Source organism: Chionomys nivalis, chromosome 12 (assembly GCF_950005125.1).
Source record: "Chionomys nivalis chromosome 12, mChiNiv1.1, whole genome shotgun sequence".
NCBI classification, from domain to species: Eukaryota; Metazoa; Chordata; class Mammalia; order Rodentia; family Cricetidae; genus Chionomys; species Chionomys nivalis.
Genome location: NC_080097.1, coordinates 47,299,301 through 47,317,944, shown reverse-complemented (window position 1 = coordinate 47,317,944; position 18,644 = coordinate 47,299,301). Strand labels below are relative to the sequence as shown.

General features: G+C 49.6%; 1 protein-coding gene across 1 annotated transcript in view; it reads right to left on the bottom strand.

Moving 5' to 3' along the window:
* Positions 1-18,644, bottom strand: part of Scara3 (scavenger receptor class A member 3) — a 33,688-nt gene extending 15,044 nt beyond the window's left edge. The window contains exons 1-3 of the mRNA XM_057786678.1: positions 18,394-18,644; positions 3,970-4,068; positions 2,621-2,740 (exon numbers count right to left, since the gene is read on the bottom strand). Of these exons, the coding sequence (XP_057642661.1) occupies positions 2,621-2,740; positions 3,970-4,068; positions 18,394-18,400 (226 nt within the window). The 5' untranslated portion in view covers positions 18,401-18,644. The remainder of the gene's footprint in view (positions 1-2,620; positions 2,741-3,969; positions 4,069-18,393) is intronic.

Below are 18,644 nucleotides of genomic sequence, written 5' to 3'. Positions count from 1 at the left end.
TGTATCTTTCCATACAGTCTAGGAACTAGAAGTTAGAGGGAAAATATAGTATTTGTCTTCATACATGTCCCAGCAAACGTCATCTTTTTTTTCGTGGTTGGAGATATTCCTCTGTAGCTGGGTGGTGACAGTATACACCTTTAATCCCAGCACTTGAGATTAAATGAAAGGCTGAGGCCTCTAAAGTTCCAGGCCAGTCTGGTCTCCAGAGTGTGTTCCAGAACAGCCAGGACTACATAGAGAAATTCTACCTTGAAAAACCAAGCCAAACAAACAAACAAACAACCCCAAAAACAACAAAAAAGAAAAAATTCCATTGTGTACATAAAACACCTTTTCTTTATCCTTTCTCTGTGGTTGGACACATAGGTTGGTCTTTCGGGAACATTTCTCTGTTGGGGTTCAAAAGTCACTTTAAAGTCATGACCTTTGGAGTCCTCACCATGCTCTATTTAGGAGCGCATCAGGGCTATAAAATATCCTCTCTCGCTGAGGATACTCCTCTCCTAAGCTTATAAACAAAATCTGCTGTGTAGATATGACCAGTGATCCATCTTAGAAATAACCCTTATCTATGATAGCTGTGAGAACATGATTTTTCCCCTGAGATAAATGTTTGTACTATAAACCTTCGATTTGTACAGATCCTTGGTACAAGGTTTCCTCTAGAGCAGTCTATGCTACTTTACAGTTCAACTCAACCGGGTCCCTACAGAAGCTGCTGTGCCAAGAGGGATTAGAGCGTGGCTCAGCAGAAGCAGGGTACCCGGGCTGGTCCAGCAGAAGCCTGGATGGCCTCGGTGGTGGTGAGAGGGAACTGGTTGGACTGTTGACTGACAGCAGCTCCTCTGATGGCCATGTCAGGCTGAATGGAATTAGTATCACCCAAGTGGCTTAGCTTCTAGACTCAGGTTGACATAGTCTGTTGGGTGGCTTTGGACAGATCAACAAACCTTTCCAGAAGGAACAGAGTCATCTACGAAATAGCAACATGGAGGCAGTGACTTCTAAAGTTCTTAGCGCCTCCAAACCTTTGTGCTTTCAAGTGATTTAGAATTTCTGGGCTTGCTCTAGTGAACATTGTATACCTCAGATCTGTCAAGAGATCAAATTAATTAGTAACAATGATGTGTTTGAGAGATCCTAGGGACAATCTCACACACTGTTGGGTTGGGGTAGTGCTTTACAGACGGTGATAGTTATTTCGTTTGAGCCTTCTCTCAATTAAGAACCTATATATAGATAAAGGGAAAGAAATAAAGAGACTCGATAATTGTTGTTTTGACTCTAATGCTTCCTAATGTCTACTGGGCCATCAGCCAGGGGTTCATTCCCTGTACTCTCCCGATTCCCCACACATTTCTCATTTTATAATTGTATATTAATTTGTTGAGGCATTGCTCTTATTTTTTTCTGCCTTCTCATCTTGTTACGGTTTCAGTGTGAAATGTGTACTACAGGCTCATGGTTTTGAACCCTTGGTCCCCGGCTGGGGGTGCTGTTTCAGAAAGCACCTTTCAGAGGTCGAGCCTCACTGGAGGTAGTGAGTCATTGGGAGTGGGCCTCGGGATCTTTTTTTAAGCTGGGCCCTACCTTCCTTCTGTCCTCTACCTTCTGTCTGAAAAGGCAATGGGTTTGGTCATCTCCTCCTGCTGCAGTGCCTTACCCACCATGCGGAACTGCTCTCAAATGATAAGCCAGAATAACCCTCCCTCCCTGAAGCTGCTTTGTGTAATAAGAAATGCAACTAATAAAGCCAGGGTTGGTTCCTGACTACCCTCACCCAGGATCAGGACCAAGTGCCTTCCCAGGAGGATGGTCACTCTCAAGGTCAGTACCTTGGGTGAAGGTCACTCAGGCCTCCATTGCTTCTCCCTATTCCCAGTCTTGTCACTAGTATCAAGCTGGTTGGAATAGATTTCAGTGTGATCAAACTGATTCTAGACAATTGACCTTAAACTCTTAGAATCTTGAAAGCAGAATTTGCCTGAACCTGGCCTGCCATAGCACCGCGGTCACACTGACTGCACTGTGTGTGAGAAACACCAGCACTCCGGTCTCCTGGCCTCACCTGCAGGACTCGGATTTTTCAGGTCTTAGTGAGAGCCAGGAATTTATATTTTAATGAATACTGAGGGTAATCTTGATACAGATGGTACCCATACTGAAGGTAATCTTGATGCAGATGGTACCAATCTTATCTTGAACAGCACACACAGAGACCATAAATGGTCACAGAAGTCACTTGATCTAGTGGTCACAACCCAGGGCTATACAACAGATTCACCCGGAGAACTAAGGTTATGGATTCACTCTATCACCCTGGGAATAGGAGGGAACAACAGTATCCTAAAAACTCCAACATGATTCCAACACACCTGTCCAAGTCGTCTAGTCCGGCCATTTTCTTCTACTCAAAGTCCTACATCAAACCCTTACCCAGAGATTAGATGCAAGTCTAATCCCTCTTAGTGTATTAGCCGCAATGAGGTCCAAACCAGGAAGATGCTTATCTGGGTTACAAGCGACAGAGGTGGAGCGCTTGTCTCCACAGGGGTAGGTTTTGTTGTAGAACCCTGATCAGCCACTCCTCTGCAGGGTCAAGGAACTCTGAACTCACCCAGAGAGGCCAGCACAGCCACAGCTACCAGAAGCAGAGCCAGGAAGAGGTACAGAATCCTCACCGACGTGTGCAAAGACAGGTTCTTCTGACACCGGCTGCAGCGGGGTCCTGGCGAGCCTGCAGAGGACAAGCAGAGGGCAGTGGCTTGGGTCAGTGCTGAAGGTTGACTAAAATGCACAGTTCTGTGTCCCTTTTCTGGCCTGCCTTGTCACTTTTCAAGCCATGCTCCTGACGGGAGTCTCCCACTTTGATCTCTTATTTGCTCCTACTTAGACTGAGTTTCTAAAACTTTCTGGGATAGAGGAGAAGAGGCTACCCCATCCCCTCCTTACCAATCTTTGTTTCTTGGTTGTATCTTTATTCACCCTATGAAGTGGGAAGACGCCTTTTCCCCCTAGGCTGGTCCTAGCAAAGATCCACAATCCCAGCAGCCTTCACTCTCCCTACCCCACCCCCGCCACCCAATTCAATGCTCTATTGTGTTCTCAACACAACCCAATCTGCACATGGCTTTCCAGGTTACAGCACTGAAATTCTCCATGAGAATTCCTCAGTAGGGGCAAACTGTGATGCATTACAGAGAATTTCAGTGTTAAGATTTAAAGTCTCACTCCTGGGGATTCCCTCTGCCCCAGGCATGCCAGAAGTTGGTCACCAGTTTTCAAACTGGACAAAGGAGCTGTGGTTGTCTTGAAAACCAAACAGGGAGTTAAAGTCCACCAGTCGGGTTGCTGCACAGGAGGGAAGAGGAGGCGGGTGTTCCTGGGAACTCTGGGAGGTGACCAGTGCCCACTGAGAACGTGGGATGGCCCCAAGGTGAGTTCAGTTTAGCTGCAAATGATGACCACTGTCCGTGATGAAAACCCTGGCATCTGGTCCACATGGCACACTGGAAGAAATGAGGAATTCTGAGGGCAGGCCTGGGGCATCCCTGGGTAAGTGCAGTGTGCAGTGAAGGAAAGGACACAAGGTGTACACTATACCAAATGCCACCGAGTGTGGTGCAATCTATACAAAGTGCCACTGACCGTCCTAGTCCAACCAGCACGAGCAGCAAAGCAGAAGACAGACCTTGGGTACAGAGTGTCTGGCTAGGGGAGATGGCAGGGGTTCATGGAAGGGCTCAGGTCGAGCCCTGGAGGCATATGACACTTAAGTCAAATGCTAATCTTTTCCACACGGCACAGTCCCAGGCTGCATAGCCCTGCCCTCCACTCTCTAATGGACAGTAGGAAAATGAGCGCAAGAATTCTGAAGCCACGCATCTGGACACATTGCTCACCAGTCTAGAGACGAAGGCAGGGAATTCTCAGCTCCCAGAGCAGACAGGGGACCTGGGTACTTACCTTCTTGGGTGCATGGGAAGGATGGCATGTCCTCGTCCTCACCAGCCGGGTCCTCTTCAGTAACACACAGTACATCCCTGTCACTGCCAGCCGATCTCACTACAATGGAACCAGGTGGGTCAGACTGCCTTGACCCCACGCCACTCCCTTCCCTCTCCAGCTCACATTACGTGCCCACCCAGTCCTCAGGTCCAGTTCACCTGAGCCCCAGGTGACCTGATGGAAGCTGAGAAACGGGGCAAAGGTAAGGTGTAGATGGTCAAGTTACTGAGGTATCCCCCCGTTTGATAGAGAGGTGCTCATTTCCCACAGTTACAGAAGACACACAGCCCCTGTCCCCACCCCCACCAAGTCTTTGATCAGACCCCTGTGGTTGGAACAAAGGTATTATATAATGTGTGTGTGTGTGTGTATATACATTAGATATATAATACAAAGCTATATATAAACCTAGTGAATGTGTCAATAGGTTCAGCACATGGAACAGAAGCAGAAATTCCATGCTGCAGGCACAGTCTGAATATGGCCCTGCATGGACTCCAAGACTGTGTGTAGCCGAGCTGGAAAGAAGGAGGCAGGAATCAAGAGGCGGGCAGTGCATTCTGCTTCCTGTATGTACTTCACTGGAGACCCACCAAGGTATCAAATGGAGCATGGAGGAGAAAGGGGCCAGGGCCAGGCGATTCCCAAATAAGACCTAAATGGTGTGTCTCACTATTGAGAAAACTGTTCTCCTTCCCTTCCCCTCCCATCTCCTCCTCCCAGGAAAACAGGGATGAGGGAGGGGCTTTAATAAAGAGGTGGAGCAAGTCTTGGGGCCCGACTTGGACTTTGCCCTGGGAAATGGGGATAAAAGCCAAGGAGGAAACCTAAATTACTTAGAAGAGGCATCTTTGACCCCCCTTTTAAATAGATTTATTTATTTAAATATTTAAATGTAGATTATTTTATTCATTTAGTCTGCAGGTGTTATTTATTTAAATATTTTTTCCCTTTTTTTGTGTGTTTTTGAGACAGGGTTTTGCTGTAGTTTTAGAGCCTGTCCTGGAACTAGCTCTTGTAGATCAGCCTAGCCTCGAACTCACAGAGATCTGCCTGCCGTGCCTCCTGAGTGCTGGGATTAAAGGCATGTGCCACCATCACCCATTATTTAAATATTTAAATGTAGATTATTTTATTTATTTTGTCTGCAGGTGTGTATGCGTGTGCACAGACATGCCATAACTAGCATGTCTATTGGTTTGTTTCAATGAAGAGTTAGAGTTCCCTAAGATAAGATTTTAACATAGGGTTAGAGCTGGCCATCAATAGAGAGACGCACGGGAAGAACAGAACATACTCAAGTGTGACTGTGGGCTTCCCCCGAGAAGGTTCTGCTTACATGTCTTAGCAATAGCCATATATGCCATGAAAAATATTTTATTTGTAATTGTGTGTATAGGTGTGTGTGTGCCTGTGTGGGTGGGGTATGCGCATGTAAGTGCCATGCCCACAGAGGCCAGAAGGAGGCAGAGGAATTCCCCGGAGCTCGAGTTGTAGCCAGCTGTGAGCCACCTGACAAGAGTGTTGGGAATTAACTCCAATCTTCCGGAACAGCAGCAAGTGCGCTTCACTGATGAGTCATCTTTGCAGCCCCAAAGCCCTATGTACCATTTCCACGGCATCTGAAGCTACAGTTCAAAATGATAGAGAAAAAAGATTCTCCCTTTTTTATATATAAAAGGACTTTATACAATGCTTGTAAGTAAATTTACTGGATCGGACTATAAAGATATTTTAATGATAAGGTAATAAATTTTCACCAATGAAGGATATAAAAATTGTATTTCTAACTACATGGCATGTACTAATCTGCTGGCACCCCTCAATGAGTCTCATGATAAAAGCCAATGTATTTACAAGTTTAACTCCAATTTCCTCCATAGTTTATCTTGTACTCTGAAAAATTGTGAATGAAAGGCTTGTGGTGGAGGGACATTGTAGGAAATTGTACTTCAGGGGTAGAGCCGGTGCTCACAATATATGAGACCCTGGTTCAGCCCCTAATGCGTGCGTACGTACACACACACACACAAACACACAGTGTGTGTGAAGGTACAGCTTCTGGGGTCTAAGCTTTGCTGTGGGAGCAGTGATCCAGCTGCCCCTTGTGGGGCTCATGGTCACAGGTTCCCATCAACCCTGTATTTGTTTCCCCTCTGGCTGGAGCTCCTAGTTTAAATGCCACCCCCACCCTGCCCCCCACACTCCCCTTTCCCCCATCCTCCTCCTCTTGTTTCTCTTCCAAGAATTCATCTTCTTTGGGGCTTGTTTTGCTCAGTCCTTGGAGACTTCTGTTTCCTTTCAACTTCCAGCTATGCGTCTGCTAACACGTTTGTTGATGACCTCTTACCTAACGGCGACGCTCCAAAGCATGCGGGAAGCAACCACGCCTAGTTTGTTTTCTTCATGTTTCAGTTTTGAAATGTGGCGAAGTGTTGGGTCTGGCCTCAAGGCAATCATCAGGACAATCCTATAAATTTTACAGCCTAAAGTATCAGTTTTATGGTGAAAGAGACTGAGAGCCAAAGACATTAGGAATGTTACTAACAGCACACACAATACAAGTGGAGAAGCCAAGATCTGGACTCAGAAATCTTCCCTTTCTGGCTGACATACAAAAGTTCTTCAGAGTTCTGAGTATTGCTCCTGCATCTACAAAATCGAAGGGTAGGAAGGAGAAGGGACAAGCACTTCCCTGGGCAGGCAGACCTCTGAGGGATGTGCCAATGACCAATAGCCCTCTTGGGTTTTGTAAACCTTTGGCCCCTGTGACCTCAGGTCCCAAATGCTGCCCTGTGACCTCTGTAATCAACTGGGAAACTGAGATGCAGAGTAGATTTGTCACTTAAGGTTCATTGTCAATTTATCAGAATCTGTAATCACCTGGGGATGGGCCTCCGGGGCACGTCTAGAGTGTGATTATCTTGATTAAAACACCTGAGAACCTGTCTATGGCAATGGCACCATTCCCTAGCCAGGATCCAGGTATACTGTGGTGAAGGGGAGCTGAGCAGTGGTCAGTCATTACTCCCTGCTTCCTGACTGTGGATGGGGGCCGGGGGGCGGGGGGGGGGGGGCTGATTCAGGCTCACACTGACTTCCTCGCCATGCCATCGTTGGCTGCACCTCTGACTGTGAGCCCAAAGAAACACTTCCTCCCTTAAGTTGCTTTCATCAGACTAGCTTGTCATAGCATCAGGAAAAGAAACCAAGACAGTGGGCAAGAGCACTTGAGAAGCAGAGGCAACCTTGCGTGGGCTCACCCAGAAAGGAACCGAGCAGGGTCCCATCACTGCCACAAGCTCCCTCTGCTGAGCCCCCAGGTCTGTCACAGCTCAGCTGATACTGGACTAACTCCCTCGCTACGTGTACTCCAGGGTTGTGGATCCCCCTCTCTGCGGAACTCAGCAACCAGCTCTCATGCCCAGGGCATGAGTTCTAAGGGCCAGCAGGCTGGTTCAGAGAAGGGCGCATCAACTTTGGCTTTTTTGGCAACTATTTTTCATGATGCTTCCTGCTGGTGATTCCACAGCTCTATCTGAAGACATCCGAGGCTCTCCGGATCCAGGACTCAAGAGTCCCACCTCCAGAAGAATTCTGAGTTGAGGGAGGCTGAAGATGGAAAAAATACCCCTACTCCACTGCCCTATTTGATCCCAACAAGTAGACTGAGAAGGATATGATATAAGAAGTTAGAGAAATTATTCATTTGATAGATGAATGAAGAAGTGTGTGTGTGAGTGTGTTTGTGCGCGCGTGCGCGCATGTGTGTCTGCTGGTAAGCACTTTAAAGAATGGCAGAGTGGGAGGAGGGAAATAGGGACGAGAAGTATGGTGTATGGGGTGCAATGCATCCTTTGACATGCACCCCTGGAAACCAGTCTTTTCAGCCTTGCTTTGCAGCTCGGGCTGTGATCCCTGCATCAACCAGCCAACAGTTTACAAGGATGGCTTTGCCGAGACTTACAGGGTAATGATCTCTTTCCCAAAAGCTTCGGGCTAGGTGGACTAGAATTCTTGGGGCCATTCTGTTCCCTCAGCAGCTAGCTAGGGCGGCTCAGTCCAGGAGCGCTTTAGAACACTGCACTCTGGGGGCTCTCCAGATCTTCCCATCTAGTCCCTCGGACAGATTCCCCTTCCTTCCTGTCCATGCCCCTCATTTCTCCCCCACTCCTTAGTGGTGCTTCCTGGCCCGCGCTCATAACAGGGCCTCCTCCCTGTTCTGGCTCCAGAGGCCATTTCATCACTCCACTGTTTATAGCCTTTGCAAGGAATCTGGGATGATTTAAATGAAGCCTGGCTGACACCAGCCTTCAACAAACACCCCTCCCAGAACAGCTCTGTCACACCCTTGCTCCTTGCTCCCCTAGTGAGAGCCCCTTAATCTGCCTGCCATTAGCCAATGGACATTCATAAGGACCACCGCTTTCCTGGTCCACAGAGGGGAAGTGACAGTTCTCCCTAGACCAGTGGTTCCTGAGTGCTGGCTCTCTTCCTGGTGGTGACATCTCAGCTCTATAACTGCTTTCCCAGTCCCCAAAGAGGGTTTCTCCTCTTCCCATCCCCTGACTTCCTGCTGTCCAGCACAGAATCCTGCCCTTGGGGACTCTGATTGGCCTATATCTGGAACCCTCCGGCAGCTTGCCACTTCAGCCTCTCTCACTTTAATGAGAATATAATCCAAAGCACTTGTGGGGCTCCCGCAAGCCAAGCCTTGTGTAAGTACAAACTCGGAGTGTTTATTATGTCTCATTGAGCTTTCTCTTGTTGGAGACCGGATGAACATACAGACTTGAGAGTAAGGAAATCCCAGAGGAAGAGAAGATTGCTGAGGAGATGAATGGAAACGAGGTGGGAACCAGGACACGCCCCTGGGGCCAGGCCAAATGTAGTCCTCTGAGGCAGGACAACAGTTTTCCTTCATCTCCCCATTTTCCCTTCCCATCCTTCTGGGCCGAGCAGTTTTGGCATTGGATACACTAGCTCTCAGAAGGGAACGTACATGTCAGAATCATTGCTGTCCCATTACAAAGATCCAAGGACAGTAACGGCTCCCCCGTGTCTGGGAATCCAGACCCCAACACACACGCAGCATCTGCAGGATGGCACGTGAGAGCTGGGATAGAACCCCTCCACCCAGGCCTGCCATCTGGTTACTCATCAGTCCCCCCTGTCACCTCCTCCAGGTCAGCCCAGGGCTGGTGCTGCAAGGGGGCATCAGTCAAGGTAGCGTGCTGACTCTTGCCGAAGACCTGAATGTTCTCTGCTGGTGCAATCAAGAGTTTGTTTTAATTAAAAAACAAATGAAGATTAACCATTAGAAATATGGTTTCAATCTGTTTTATTCTTGGAATTCTCTACGGCCAAGGGAGTGTTGACACGTGGGGTTTTGCAAGAACTTAACACGGCAGAGACAAAATGATCACTCGGGGGCTTCAGGTTTGAACTGCCGGGAAATGGACGGTGGGGAGGAGGGGGCCGGGGGAGGCAGCAGAGTTTAGGCGGGCTTTCCCTCCCTTCCACAGAGCTAGTTGGAGACCGAATGAAACATTCTTTTCCTAGAACTAGGACTCCTGTTTAGGTGAGGAGTGGTCAGGAAGGGTGCGGGCATGAACACATGTGACATTTAGGACTTTGGATTTGCCCAAAGTTATGGTGACCTCTCCGTAAAATGTGAGAGTTGCTGGGTGTCTGAAACAGCAAGGAGAGCCTCGTTCTGATATGAAGGAGCAGGCTACCCTTCTAAGAAGGAGTATCTCCATTGCAGGTACATGCATGCTTTCTTTTTTCCTTTTTGCAGCTTTCAACATCAGGAACAGCATAGGCTTGGATGAGAACATTGGATCAGACAAGGCATGTCTAGATCTAGAAACTTCTGTGAAGCCTCTCTGAGGGACACCTAGATCAGCATAGTGCCCTGGGAAGCACAAAGGAGCAAATATCTAAGGCTCTGGAAACCAGTCACTGCCTCCTTGTCCCAAGGCCACAAGGGTTCTGGGTTGTGACAATGACAGAGTGCTTTTCCCGAGAGAAGACATGGCTGGGTGCTGCCCTTCATGTAGCTCACATTGCGGGCAATGTGCTTGGAAAAAAGGGGAAACATCAAAGTGCCTTCAAAGGCCAGTGTTGCACGCCAGCTTCATAAGGTAGCAGCAAACACTGCAGGCCTGAAAGGGCTTCTGTTCCACCGGTACCTGGGGCCTAATCTCCAACTTAAATGCCAGAAGGACGGCCAGAGAGGAGGAGTTCCTTGCTTTTAAGCTTTTGCTTGCCTGAGTCAGGTAGAACATTGAATTGATGCATGCATGTCTTGGCACCTAGTTGCAGTAGCTACTGACTTTCTTGGGGTCAAACCTGGTTCAACGTTTCCTGCTATGGGTAGAAGACAGCCTAGATGCACTTGCACTAACCATCTGCTAACTCGGCCACCGTCCCTGACACCAGCTTTCTTTTGGTTGACCAAGAAATGTGTGATTGATTCATCCCTCAGGTTTTTCTTTTTTTTCTTTTTCTGGGACTGAATTCTCCTGCACAAGTCAGAAGGGGAAAATTCGAGGAACCGAATAAAAGGTCTTTCTTTGAGCACTCCAAGGGACATATTTTGGTGATTATCTTCAGCCGAGTTCAGAGTGGATTTTCCAAACAGCCAATTGGAACAGGAAAAATAGAGATGTGGGAAACCGTCTCAGGAGGCATTGCTATATTTAAAGTTTCAGGATGGCTATAGTTTAAGGTTGGGGAACGCTATAATTAAGGTCCCAGGGTTGTTTTCATCAGAAACCGCCTGCTATTGCCCCTCTCCGTGGCTTTGTGGGTTCTTCTGAAGCCTGGTGGGAATCTTCTGTCCCTCTCAGCTCTGTGGGAGCCAGGCCTCCCATCCAGATCCGCATGCTCAGCTCAGCGACAGCCTCCATACGCAGTGTCTTCATTCCCAACTCCCTTTCCACTTCAGTCTCCGCCCTTATTTTGTTGCCAGCATCTATGTCCCTTCTATCCCTGCCACCTCCTTCTGGACCTTCCCTCTGTGGCCTCTCGCTGTGTGCTTGGTGACTGCAGAAATTTGTGAGTTCATTCTAGATTTAGCCTAAGCCTTCCTTTCTCTAAACAATATACTCCTCCTCCTCTCCATTGTTATCCCGCTGGGGGCATTTTGGGTCACATGCTTTTCACTGAAATCCTGACCCTAACCCAGCCTAAGCCAGCTCTAACCCTCTGATAACCCAGGGTCCACCCCACTTCTAAGCAATTCTTCAATGGATGGTATCACAGACACCAGCCATCCCCATCACCCCCACACTGGAATCGTTAAGTAGAAACAACAGCCCCTCCTCCACTCCCCGGAGCCCCAAGAATCTAGTGGGATGGGAGAGATGGGAGCTAGCAGCCTGCTTGATTCTTGTTGCCTGTCTGCTCTGCGAATTGCCACCATTTCTCACTTCTCAAGTTCCCTGCTACTAGGGACGTCGTGAACGCAGCAAGAAGGCGGGGATAGCATGAGGCCCACGCCGCCGATGTAGATTAAGGGCAGCAGTCACTTTGGGTCGTGTTGTTTTCCTAGCCCAACCCCAATCACAGCTGTCATCTATTACCACGTCCCCATCCCCCATCACCCTCAGGACCAACTTCCAACTTCCAAGAAGTCCTTTTTACAAAGTGTGTCCACGGAGCACGGTTCCAAAACATCCTTTGTGGGGGGGAAAGAAAGCTCGCAGCAAATACTTCAAAAAGTCTTGAGGGAAAAAAGGACATGTTTAATTCTGTGTTTCTCAGACGGACTTGACCTCAGAACTTCCTGTCAATCTGCAAAAACACTCATTGATTGATCCCGTGGAATGAGGATTCAGAGGTGCGCCATGTTGGAGAACGCTGTTCTGGAGAATACCATCCCCCCCCTCCTGCCGTGCCTGTGAACGGATCGAAGTGAGCGATACTGAGGTTGGAACTCCTTAGCTGAAATCTGTGATTCTCAAGCTCCATGCGCAGGCTGCAGGTTACCCTGCTCGCTCTCTGGAACACGGTTGCCGCTCCTCCTGCACAAATGGGCTTCAGCTTCTCTCTTTGTACCCGCCCCCACGCCTTCCTGGTCTCTACCAGGCTAAGCCTGTACACCTGCTCTCACCTACTGGAACCCTACCAATAGGCTTTGGCGGGGTCAGAGAGCCAGACACTCTCCTGGGCAGGCAGGCAGTGCTCAGTCTCTTTTCTCAGCACTGTGGAAGACTTCCCCACTCCGGGCAGCAGCAGTTCTGAAAAGACCAGCGATGCTGAGTTCTAAGTTCTTTGTCTTCGCTGGCTCCCTCAATACACCTGCATCTCCCTCAAGCACAAGTGAACAGGTGTGGGAGGGGACCCATGTGTATTTAGAAGAGATCAGTGTTCGGTTAACCCTATGAAGTGAGCTTTCTGCTCTCAGTATCCCTTCTAGGAACTTTCTTAAGAGGGTAGCCAGCAAGAGTGCCTATAGAGTTCACCGCTGCATGCTATAATAAACGTGAGTGGAAGTTTGGATAGCATCAATGCCTGTAAATAAGAGGTTGATTGAACTATTGTAGAATTATACTATGGAACATTACAAACTATAACAAATTGTAGATTTATGTTCATTACCTGGGGAAAACGTATGCATCCTTTACACAAATTTTTTAAAAACATATTTTAATGCTAGAGATTGAACCCAGGACTTTGCATATACCAAGCACAGGTTCTATCCTGAACCTGTATCCCCATTACCTTTTGTTAATTTAGAAAACTACACACAGGGCTGGTGAGGTGGCTCAGTGGGTAAAAGTAGTCGCGGCCAAACCTGATGACCTGAGTTCAATCTTTGGAACCCGTGTGATGGAAAGAGAGAGCTAACTGCCAGAGGTTGTCCTCTGCTTTCTGCTGTGGGGTACATACCACAGCACAGATTGCCAACCCCACCAAAAAAATTTTAACATGTAAAAATAACTAAACTGTGTAAGACAGAGTAATATAGACAGTATCTTATTACCTTTGTAGAGGGAAAGGTCATGTATATAAAGCACATATAAGGTTTTATTGAAATATATCCATCTGTGTCTTGCCATCTGCCATCTCTAGGGTGTGGGATTTCATAAGGGCTGGATTTCTCTCCCTTCCAGAAGTTTCTGAATTTATGAAACAACAATCTAGGAAAGCAAATGTCCAAGTCTTACAGACGCTTCTCCACACCTCCCGCTCTTCCTCCATCACCTTGTTTCTGCTCTTTCCCCTTTTCTTCTGTCCCCTTCGCCTTCCATTGAGTGCTGGCCACCTCTTCGGCCCCAGCTTCGTTTCTCACCCCAAGAGCCTCGTTCCTTTCTGCTGAAGCTCTCACACGGAAGTCCCTACACCTTTGCCTTACTCTTCCTCATCAGCCCAGCTTTCTCCCAGCCTGCTAACTCTCCCTCAACTCTGTGGATCACTTTCCCTCCCTCCCTCCCTCCCTCCCTCCCTCCCTCCCTCCCTCCCTCCCTCCCTCCCTCCCTTTCACTTTCCATGCCTCGTTCTTCACCTGTGTCTGAAACCTCTGGGCTCCAGGAAGAGCTTGCTACCTTCCTCTTGTTCCTCTAAAAGTAGAGGTTTCCCGGCACAGGATAAAGTTGTCAGTGAGCCTAGTTTAGGTGTCAAATGTGCCTTTTTCTGACAAGCCCTTCGGGTTCTCCAAGCACAACAGGCGACACCAGGGCAGAAGGCTGCCCTGGCCCACAGCCTTCAGCTTCTCTTAGCAGCCCTCAACCCTAGGCAAATCTGTCTACCCGCCAGCGTACTTCCTGAAGTACCCAAGACTCAACACACACTGGCACCACTTCTGGCCTCTCAAAGTTGCCCCACCCTTGACTCCTAACTGGAGCCCTTTCTGAACATTTATTCACTTGCCCTTTGGGACTCCTGCGGAGTCCGCTGCCTGTGCTACCCCTTTGTTCGTCAGCACCGCTTGTCCTGAGCGTCCAGGGCTGCCCTCGGATGTACATCCTCGTGTCTGCCTCACAGATAGCAAAGCTGCTTTCCTTTCAGCTTCCACGCCTCATCCCCTGACGCAGGTCTCACCTATACATCCGCTGTCTGGAAGGGGTATGGTGACACCCCAGAATAAAAGCAGCTGTCCCACATGGGTTCAGATGGGCATGAAGGTACTTTCCTTGAACTCTGAAGAAAGGTGTGTGGCCTCTAATAAAGATATTGACATTCCTGGAAACACAGGCCAGGACCTTGGGGAACTATGTATGGAGCAATCATTCTATGTCCAGTTGGGGAAGTGCCCAGTGAGACCCCAAGACTCCATATCCAAGGATATGGAACATCCAAAAAGAAACGTGCACACTCTCTCCTTGACACCTCTTTTGTAACAATGGCCACTTTCAGCCTCTTTCATAATTACAGGGTACAAACCTTGTGTCCTAGCAAAGAGGAAACTCCTTGAGAGAAAGGGTATATCTAAGCCCTTCCTTGTAGCTTTCTTGGACTCTAGTCTCAAGAATAAAAGGATCCTGGCATCTAACATCTGGTTAATACATATTTACTAAATAGAAGCATGCATCTTTATTACCTGGGCTCAGTTCTGAGAAGAGCATGGAACATGGTGTGATTCTTGATTTAAAAGAGCTCAGCCCGGTGTGTGTGTAGGGTTAACACATTATAAAATAAACAGGTATTGTGAGCTCTCTCGAGTGCCAGAGAATGGGCAGGCAGACTGCTTGTGAGTCCTTATATTCTGATACCTCTCTGTGGTATCATCCACCCTTGATGAGGGGACTGGGTCTAGCGTGTGCTGTGCTGTGTTAAAGCTGGTCTGTGAAAGACTGGGCTGACCTCAACACACAACACACACACACACACACACAGAGAGAGAGAGAGAGAGAGAGAGAGAGAGAGAGAGAGAGAGAAGCAGAAGCATAGCATAATTGAATGCAGGTGGAGTGTATGCAAGAGTTCAGTGCCCATCATACCACCCTGCATGCCAAATCTAACACCCAGACCAGTTGTGTATCCCTGGAAACTGCCAAGCTGTCCACCAGCGCCTGTCACAAAGCAGCATGCTTTTCCCTCTCTCCCAAATTCGCTCTGAGATATGAGTCTTTTGGTTTTAAAGTTACCCCAGATGGATAGCAGGGTAACAGCTTTCTCATGAGAACTTTTGATGTTTTGGAACTGAACTCTATCATCCAAATCCCTGTGACCTATGTGGCTCCTGGACCAGTTGGCGGCTCTTTTCACCTTAGTGCCATTAGCTCCTTGGTTTAGATGCTAGTCTCCTTTCTGAGGATGGCGGGTATGGCCTGCTGCCTCCTGAGTAAGCCGAGGGGTGGCCTTGTCCACAGTGTGGATCATTTCTTAGCCTTTTGGCCAAAGTCAGATGTCAGTCGCAGAGCTTTCCTTTTGTCTTACTAGTTTATTTTTATTTTATACATGTAGGCAAAGTAGCCCACAGGGAGCTCTGTGAACCGTGTATATACATGGCACATGCAGAGGCCAGAAGAGGGCATCGAATCCCCTCCACCAGCAGTGACAGGCAGCTGTGAGCCACCATGTGGGTGCTGGGAACCAGACCCGGGTACTCTGGAAGAGCAGCTGGCATTCTGAACTGCTGAATCTTCTCTCTAGCCCCACGGGGCTGTGTTTTTACCACCTTCTTACCTCCCTGCCGGCCTTTACTCTGTGTTTCAGGGTCCTCTCTAAGTTTTGGGGAATGGCTTGCTCCTCTAGTGCTAGGGAGTAGTGGAGCCCGGCTCCGCGCTTCCCACGCAGGCAGGCAGCTGAGCCACATAGCTCTCAGGGACAGAGACACACAGCAAACATGTTTTCCACCCTCCACCACTTCGCTTCTGTTCATCAAGAGGTCCTGGGACCCTGAGTTTCCCAGGCCTCAAGAACACTCGGGAGGAGAAAGGGGTCCAGAGACGGCCATGGCAGAACCAGGACTGGAGGAACACATCTGAGCTGCAAACTGCGCATATTTGATGCTTGAGCTTCTGCCTTTACAGCCAACCTGGCTGCTTCTGGGAGGTTCTGGGGGCGCTTTTTGTCAAGTCGCTGTCACAGGTGGCTGTGGGAAACTCTGAGGTGGGCTTGTCACCAAGAGACTGTAGCAGTTGCTTGCTCCTAGGCTTATGTGTGAGAGAGGCCAGTGCCAGCTTTCATAAAAAGACATGGCTACCTGGGAGGCCTGGCCAGCCACCATCAGGCAGGAGCCCCACCACTACCACCACCATCAGCAGAAACATTTTGGCTGCCAGAGCAGGGCCTGACACTGGGGTGCTCAATGGGTCTGTTTTCTGGTTTAAATACTATCCGCACCAATGCTCCCTCCCTCCCTCCACAAAACATCACATCACTGTGTTTGCTTTGAGCAGAGGACATTATGGTCCTTTGCCAGCCGATGTAATTGGAAGATTGGTGGGGCCTTGGAGGAGCCAGAAAAGTCAGCCTCCCTTGGGGAAGGGCCTCTTTGCAAAGTCCCCCTCGCCCCCTCCGAAGGGCACCGCGCTTCCACTGCAGTGGAAAAGGCCAAACATTTGCTGTTTCCATCAACCCTGCCCGTTCCATTATAGGTAGACTGCTGGGCGAGAGGCATGCTGGGAGTCAATCATTTCCTCCCCTGACAGTTCTGTACTCCTTGAGACTCTGGGGTTTTTAAAGAGCTACCCTGAAACTTGTGGAGGGGAGTATCTTGGAATCTGGGGAGACGCCAGAACTGGAGCAGGAGTGAGCAATCATCTCTGGTCGTTCCTGGGGGGGACCTCCTGGAAATAGCCATCCACACTCGCTCTTTTGTGTCCAGCACAGGTTGTGGGTCCTATTGTGTTGCCTTTTTATATTTTGTCTGCAGTTACGTGGGGGTGGCGGGGAGGCGTGTCAAAAGCACTCGGAGAAGTACAGCATCCTGGCACCATCGGCAAGGTCCAGGGCAGCCTATGGCCTGTAGTCTATAGCGAGATGTATTCTCAGAACTTTCAGAAAACAGCCTGCCCCAGGACGAGGATTGGGAGGAGAGAGTGCCAAGGAGGCAGCAGCTAGAAACAGGGACCCATGGCAAGGCTCTTCTTGGTCTGCCAAAGGGACTCCTCAGGGCTTGGTTTACCCAGGTCAGTCTAAGACTCCACGAGGCCATCAGAGAGCACTGGCAGAAGGTGCCATGGTGGGGGTGGGATTATGGAAGCAGAAAGGCCTGACCTCTGGGCTGGAGGTCAGAGTCCTGGGCTCTAGACCCTTTGGCTAGCAATGAGTTTGTTTGCTGCTCTTCCATACTAGCTATGAAATTCCTGGGGCACAGCACAAAATATAAGTGGGGGAGAGGGAGACGCCCGCTTAAAAACATTGTGAATTTCCAGATACCATCAGTGGCAACCTAAACAAAGTGTGGGCTCCACGGGGGTGCTGAACCTGCCGCACATCCAGACCCAACCCTACTCTCTGAGCCTCCGTTTCCTCCGCTCTACAATGCAGAGGTCATAGAATTGTCTGAAGACCCAACCCTTGAACAGCAAAGGGACCAACCACAGCGGCTCCAGTTGAAGCAGGCTTGGCAGATGAGGGCTGACCTCCTGGCACCACCGGGCCTTTTCCGCCTCACCTGAGAGTGTAGTTCTAGAGCCCTGAACATCATCCCCAAGGTCCTCTTAGGAAAGGAAAAGTGGTGAAGTTCTCACTGTCGGAACGTAAGCATCCCCTGGGCTGCTAGAGGAAGGTTACCAGCAGGTGCAGGAAAGAGCACCCCAAACCTCAGGACTCCTCCAAAGCTTTCTCCCCACCCCTGGCCCCCCAGGGCCAGGAAGGGAGCTCTTTAGGACCCACCGAGCAGCAGATTGGAGTCAAGAAGGGCTCCTTCTTTCATTCCAACACTGTATGGCCCTCAGGGCTTGCTCATGGTTCCCAGGTCAGAGGTCATGGAGGGTCAGACAGGGTTCAGATGACAGGGCAGGACTCAGTTGGGACTCTAACTGGCATGATTGTCTTGAGGGGGAAGGGGCCAACGTTAGTGGAAGAGTGCAGCTTAAGCATTGGTGGGGCCTGCTGGAGCCGCTGGGATGGGGCCTCAGCTGTGGTCTACACCGAGCATCTTTCTGTGCTCACCAGGAACCAGATCAGAATCTTCTCTGTACTTTAAATTTGATTCGAGGCAATGGCGATGAGGCCGGCACTGCAAGTACCATGTGTGTTCATCCTTACTCTCTTCTCTTCCCTTGGACTTAGGACTGACTCTTCCTGTCCTGCCTGTCCCGTCCTGTCCTGCCCTCCTCCCCAAAATGCAGCCCGCCCGGCCCCGCCCCCCACCCCACCGCATCTGGAATATTTTCTCTCAGCCCTCCTGCAGCTCAGGCATCAAGGTGCCCCTTGCCCGAGGCTGGGGAGAAGGACGGCTGATCCAGAAAGTCTGCTTACCTTTCATGGTCCCTTCTGCACGGGCCTCTGCAGGGCCCGGTGGTGCTGGAGTCGCCTTGGATGGAGCGGGAAGCCGGGGTCTTCCCCAGGCAACGACCGCTGCCCCTAGGCGCGGCCAGCGGGACAGAGACTCGCGTGGGGACACATGCGGCGCTGTGTAACTTCACAGGCGGTGTGGCCGGAGGAGGATCCCCGGAGTCGCAGGCTGGGGCCGCCGTGCTGCCCGCCGGAGCCGGGCGAGCTGTGCCGCC